Raw genomic sequence first — 7197 nt, 5'->3', positions numbered from 1 at the left:
CAGTGAGCTTGGGAGTGTTTCCTCCTCTTTAGTCTTCTGGAAGAGTTTGAGAAAGATTTGTGTAAATTGTTCTTTGTATGATTGGTAGAATTCCTCAGTGAAGCCATCTGGTCCTCGATTTTTATTTGCAGGGAGGTTTTTTTGTTTATTTTTTAAATTACAGGTTCTATTTCACTTCTAATGATTGGTCTGTTCAAATTATCTATTTCTTCTTGATTCAGTTTTGGTGGACTGTGTATTTCTAGAAGCTTGTCCATTCCTTCTAGGCTGTCCAACTTGTTGGTATATAATAGTTCATAATTATGGGAATTTCTTGTATGATCTCATGTTCTACATTAAAAACAGTTCAGCTACTAAAAGGATAGAATATCACCTATAAGAACTAGAATCAGGGGAGAGGGTATAGCTCAAGTGGTAGAGTGCATGCTTAGCATGCTCGAGGTCCTGGGTTCAATCCCCAGCACCTCCTCTAAAAATAAATAAACCTAATTCCCACCCCCCAACCCCCCCAAAAAAAGAACTGGAATCAAACTCTCCTTTGTTTAAACAAAGTGGAAACCCTACCAAATGATTTCCTCCGGACTGAATGAAATACATTAAAATGAAATAAAATTTAACATCCAAATTCATTACATTTTTCCCTCAGTACAAAGTACAAAGACACCGGGCTAGATTTCTTTTAAATTATTTTATTTTTCTGTAAGCTAAAAGGAAATTTACACACTGAAATCTCAAAAGACCTTGGGCATGCACATTAACCTTGTTAGAGGTTCTTCTACATGTCTCTCTTTTTTCCATAGGAATTTCCCCAAACATTTAAAACCCATAGTTTTTACTGTATATACAGCCTAAACCATAGCAATCTATGATTATGTCATTTTACACTGTGCAAAATCCTCAAAAAATAGTGGTATGATAGAACAAAAAAATCAGCAACAAGTAAAATTTCATTGTAAGACATTCATATAATTTGGTCCTTCTCCAAACCAAACTGATTTAAAACAGACACAATCTCTTTAAATCCCTCCAATTGAGTTCTGACAATGATCCATACCCTATAACAAAAGAGCAATTGATGAAGTACCTTACAAAAGGTCAAACAGCAATAGGTCAGATTGAAAAGATTAAAAAAAGAGCACAAAAATGGTAACAAAAGCTAGATCTGAAACAAACCCACCACGCATAAAATTAAAAAAAAAATTAAACGGGGACTTGGAGTTTACTTATGATAGCAAAAGTAATTCAACATATGATATGAAAAATTAATAGGACATTCAATGCAATCTGAAAAGACTGAAGGGGATTTCACAGACAGTGGAGATTTGAGTTTTTAATTTTCTTTTTTTTATTTCAAAAGTTTTGTAAGAAGGACACCACCAGTGTATTTCACAAAGACATAAATGTATACACCCCAGCAACACAAAAAGAATAATTCTTCAAAAATGTTCACCCCCGATTATTTACATTTTTTCTAATATAAATTTAGGACTTCAGTATGTAAATAAATATACATTACTATGTATACCTTTCTAGTGCGGCTTACCAACAAATCAGCTGAACTGGGTTTGTTTTTTTTTTTAATTAGAGCAAGTATGCTTTTGACAGTAGGGAAGGGCTGGAGGGAAGGAAAAGCAATTGAAACTGTCCGATTCACATCAGTTATCAGTCTGCCTTCTCCTGGGAGCCTGTGGAAGGTGTCAAGGTGGCCGGGAACATCAGCACCTTGGCGTGCATGAACGTTAAGTCAGGGAGGCTGGCGATCACCTTGATGGCTTCTTCGCTTAGGTGCTCTTCTCTTTTCGGTTTTCTGTTGACAAAAGGAAAAAGAGAAGTGTGTTAAAGTGGCTTTGCTGTAGGTTAAATGGGAGAAAATAGACTCTCAAGGTAGACAGTGATCTGTGGGGACTCTGTCTTTTCCTCTGCCAGTTCCTGAACCTCGGGAAACCTTTGTGCTGGGTGCCACCTGTGCCAGAGGCCAAGTCTCTTAGGAAGATCCCCGCTGGATTTATGTATCTTCATTATAGTCGGGCGTGTACACACACATTCGTGTGTACTGTGTACAGCTCACAGCTCTGCTTAAGGCTAGAAAGCATCTATCTACCCTGGCATACTCTTCAAATGTCACCAAGAAATATAATGCTGAAGTCCTAGTAACGCCCTGCCCGCTGGATTTCCCCCGCCTCCTGAAAAAATACCGAAGTTACCTCAACATAAAGCAAAGTATGTCTGGCACAAGACTTGGTAAGTCACTTTGACCTCAGGCTTTCTTCATCCCCAAAGGGGAATTCCGGGACAGAAAGCCCTCAGCTCAGAAACACCCAGCCTCTGCCCCCCCGGGATGCAGACCTGCGGCAGGTCCAAAAGCCGCAGCACAAGGGCCAGCTGCCGAAGACGAGGCTGTACACGGGCGGAAAGGGCTCGGGAGAGGGGAAATCTCAACCCTATGGGTCCTGTGGATGAAGTGCCCCTAATGTAAGAAGTGAGCAGCGTGCAGCCCAGCTCCTGGTGACCTGGGTCTTCCCAGCAGGTGAGCCGCAGCAAATGCCAACTGAGCTTCAGATGTGGCTCAAATTGAGCACCTGACTGTAATCCAACTTTTAGTTTTTCCAGGATGTTAAATATACTGAAAGAATAACTGCAGTCATAAAGATATTAATTTTATGCCAAAGTTCATTAAACATTGTTCACTCCAAAAGGCCCAATTGTCTCTTACGGCAAAGGATAGTCGGTACTCTGCTAGGTGTGACACAAGTTATTTCTTCCACCTAAGTATTTCCTTTGTCCTGGGGATGGGGAGCAGGAAGTCAGGAGGTGAAGCAAGAAAGGAAAGATAGATGTAGGCCTTGATGTTATACCTGGACTTTTCTGTTACCACTTGAGTTCAGGCTGAAATAGAAAGATTTTACAGAATGACTGAAAAATCAAACATCAGATTTTTAGGACCAAAGATTTTCAGTAAGGGGCTCAGCTTCAGGCACACAGAAACCATCAGTGGATCAGCCAATACTGAACTCAGTTTTAGGGTTTCTCAGAAGAATGGAATAGCACTCCAAAGTTTTTCTGACTTAAAATCTACATGTTTAATTAAGTGGTGGCAAAACTATTAGGTGGATGTCTAATGGCAAACTGAGTATCTACATTATTCTAAAGTAAAACCAGACAGTTCACTTTTCAGCCTCAAAGTGAAAAAGAGGAAGAGTACACGGGAAAGGGCAGCCTCCCACCAACGGTCAATCTCAGCGTCTCTCACAATGGAGTCAACCAGACATTTATGTGTCTTCTGACGTGATACAATACCTATGAGGTATTCTATCCAAAGTGTTTTATCCATCAAACCTTTAGATATAATGTCCAGTTTACAGAAAATGAGGGGAATAGAGAAACATATTAAAAACTACTTGAAGGAAGCAAATGGACAAATCCAGAGGTTGGGACGTTCTGCAGGACAACTGGATCAATTTTTTTCAGCAAGCTAGTGTTAGTAAACTGGAAAGCAAACAGAAGTGGGGTAGATATACCAGGTTAAAAGTAGATCTTTCCTCAAAGCCAAAGGCAGTGACTTACTTTTGATTTATATTCTCTCTAGTTAAGGTTTATCCTTTGGCCAATATAATACTATTAAGAGTCCAGAAATAAACCCATAATTTCTGGTTAAATTGATTTTCAACAAGAGGGAAATGGGGAAAGAACAGTCTTTTCAACAACCAGTAATGTTGCAACTGGATATCCACCTGCAAGAGAACAAAGCTGGACCCTGGACCCCTACTTTACACCATATTAAAAAATTGATTCAAAATGGTTCAAAGGTCTAAGTGTACGAGTTGAAACTATAAAACTCGTAGAAGGAAACTTCGGTGCAAATTATCCTAACCTTGAAGTAGGCTATAGTTTCTTAGATATGATACCTAAGGCACAAGTAATGAGAGAAATATATAAATTGGACTTCATCAAAATTAAGAAACTTTTATGTTTCATAGTATACTAGCTAGGAAGTGAAAAAACAACCTGCAGAATGAGATAAAAATATTTGCAAATTATATATCTGATAAATGTAAAGAATTCTTACAACAATAAAAACTACCCAATTAGAAAACAGGTAAAATGTGAATAGACATTTCTTTAAAGATGAGATACAACTGGTCAATAAGCACCTAAGAAGATATTCAATTATCATTAGCCATCAGGGAAATGTAAAATAACAATGAGATACCACTTCATACCCACTGGGATGGCTGTAACCAAAAAGTCAGACAGCAACAAGCCTTGGTGAAAATGTGTAGACAATGGAACCCTCAAACATTATTGGTGAGAATGTAAAATGGTGCCACTGCTTTGGAAAACAGTTTGGAAGTTCCTCAAAAAATTAAACATAGTGCTACCATATGCCCCAGCAGCTCTACTCCCAAGAAAATCGAAAACATTTGTCCACACAAAAACTTGTACATGAATGTTCATAGCAGCATTACTCACGATAGTCAAAAAGTGAAAACAACCCAAATTGTCCATTAATTGATTAATGAATAAGCAAAATGTGGTATAGCTATACGATAGAATATTATGTAACTACAAAAAGGAATGGAAGTGACTAATACGTGCAACAACATTGCTGAACTTGAAAACAATAAGCTAAGTGAAAGAAGCCAGGCACAAAAGGCTGCATGGTGTATTACTCCACTAGTATGAAATAACCAGAGTATGCAGATCCATAGAAGGAAGATCAGTAGTTGCCAGGGACTGAGAAGAGTGGCATACAGGGAGTGACCGCTAGTGGGTTTGGGGTTTCTTTCTGGGATAATTAAAAGTGTTCTGACATTAAATAGTGGTGATAGCTGCAATACCTTGTGAATATACTAAAAGCTCCTGAACTATACACTTGAGAGGGGTGAATTTTATGGTATGTGAATTATATCTCAATTAAAAGGTAATTAAAAAAAGTAAAACAAGCTAATTCCCCACCTGCCCTCCCCCCCAAAAAAGGAGAAAAAAGTAAAAGACATATTGTCCCTTTTGGCAAGTAGTCCTCTGGCTTGTATGAACTTCAGTTATAGGTCTGTGGCTGCTTAGTAACTAGTTGGCCACCCAATAATTAAGATTAGGAAGTAATTTTTCTCTATTAGAAAAGCTAAGCAAGAAGATGAAACTATTTAAAAGCTAAGAACTTGCAATTCTTTAAAAAGTAAATCACTTTACAACATACGTTTAGAAAGAGAGCACATGTACTCTCTTACATACGCAATTTGGAAAAGAGTATGAGATGTTGTTTGCTACATGTCAAATTTCCTCTATCTAGACAGCTGTTTATTTTTTTATTTAAAAAAAATTTTAATTAAAAAAATTTTTTTAAATTAAAAATGTTTTTGGGGTACTTAGGCTTACTTATTTATTTTTAGAGGCGGTACCAGGGACCCAGGACCTTGTGTGCGCTAAGGGTGTGCTCTGCCACTCGAGCTACAGCCTCCCCTCAGACTGCTGTTCCTTAACCTTTTCTTACTCTACAGTTCTTCAGTGCTTTTTCACTCTGTCTTTTGTGTATTATCAAGAGCCAATCAGATTTTGCTGAGGTTAACATTCTATGTTTATTTTATTCAAAAACAAAAAGATAAATAAAATAAAACCTAAAAACAACAAAGATACTTAAAATTCTTTCTGAAACGATGCCAACCCCTTCTCTCTTCCCTTTACAACTAAGAATCACTCATGGGGGCATTTTACAGTATTACCTTCTAAGTGTAAGACTTGGGAATATTTGCACTTCTCACCATTTTCAAATAGTCCCTCAAAATACAAAGGTGGCAACTTATTTCAATCTGTTGTGTTTTAAATATGAAGCTAGACAGACAGGTACAAGAGACTAATTCAATGCAGTTACAACGCTGATTCTAGGATACATACTATAGTTTTAGTTCATTCCATAATAGTACAGAATAAGAGGAAAAATGAAAATAACTTCTTAAAAAGAAGCTGGAAAAGTGCCCTAGTGTGCAGTGTTTCAACAGTGTGTTGAAAAGTTGAGAGCAAGCAAGTTAACAATGTGGCTTAGAGCTCCTCCTAATGGCACAAAGAATGCATTCTCATCGGGGGACTCTGAACACTTCAGTAAGACTGCAGAGGGGAAAAGGTGAGGGAACAGTAGGATTATCCTGAGAAAGGTTGTCCTAAAAATAGCAGGGGAAAGCCCAAACAATAGAAAGCATCAGAGTTTCTTCTTGTTTCTTCCTAAAGTCGTTAGCTTTTGGTTAACATATACAGAATAAATGGATGAGAAATTTGTATGAGAAGAACTTTAATCTGAAAATATGATTTGGAAAGAGAAAAAATTAGAAAGCAAGCAAAAAATCCACACTAGCGTCAATTACAAGCAGGTTCACCATAACAGGAGGCTCTCACCATGCCAGGTAGCAGTATTACAGAGAAAGAGGGGCAATGAGCACAGGGCGATCTGGATGAACAAGAATGTGCAGGCTATAAACCCACTCCTGGAGAAGTTATGGGTAGACATAATTATAGAATAAGAATGGCTTTTCATAATTATGAATATTAAGTATATTATTAACATTTGATCTGTTGAATGGATATTTAAGCACACAATGCATTCTAAAAGGCAATATGATAATTCAAGCCAAAGTTTAAAGACAAGTAAGCATTTATTATGGAAAAGGGGAAAAAAAAAGCTGTTTTAAATGAATGTTTTTCTATAGAAGAATTGATTTAAAAGGTAAATCTGAATTTGACATGTGAGTGGAATGTATTATTCAAGGAAAAGAGCTATACTGTTTCTGCCAAAGGGCAAACATCAAGTAAATACTTTAAAATGCTGACTAGGGGAGAGGGTAGAGTGCTTAGCACGCACGAAGTCTTGGGTTCAATCCCTAGTACCTCAATCAATCAATCAATCAGTAAACCTAATTACGCCCCCCCCCCCAAAATTAATCAGAAGTAAAACTAGAAGTGAGTTTTCAAAAAATGCTCATGAATCATGGATGTGGGACGGCAGAGCTGGATGCCAATCAACCAGTATTTGCTCCTGCGGTAGGGATTTACTGGTTCATGATGATTACCTTCTTATTAGGAACTGCTTTATTCTTATTGCTAATAAGTCGAAGCAATGGATTATTCTAGTGCTTAACTAGTAAAACTACAGGTTTCCTGAATAGTAAACACAAAGCCCATAGGACATTCCTTGTATCTGAGACAACT

The 7197-nt window shown here is 37.6% G+C and overlaps 1 protein-coding gene across 4 annotated transcripts in view; it reads right to left on the bottom strand.

Annotated features, from left to right (window-relative positions):
• Positions 1-669: 669 nt before the first annotated feature.
• Positions 670-7197, bottom strand: part of AFTPH (aftiphilin) — a 61287-nt gene continuing 54759 nt past the window's right edge. For all 4 annotated transcript variants that reach the window (XM_074341223.1, XM_074341222.1, XM_074341224.1 and 1 more), the window contains one exon: positions 670-1807. In XM_074341223.1, the coding sequence (XP_074197324.1) occupies positions 1663-1807 (145 nt within the window). In that variant the 3' untranslated portion in view covers positions 670-1662. The remainder of the gene's footprint in view (positions 1808-7197) is intronic.

This window comes from Camelus bactrianus, chromosome 15 (genome assembly GCF_048773025.1).
Source record: "Camelus bactrianus isolate YW-2024 breed Bactrian camel chromosome 15, ASM4877302v1, whole genome shotgun sequence".
NCBI classification, from domain to species: Eukaryota; Metazoa; Chordata; class Mammalia; order Artiodactyla; family Camelidae; genus Camelus; species Camelus bactrianus.
This window is presented reverse-complemented; position numbering and strand designations above follow the sequence as displayed.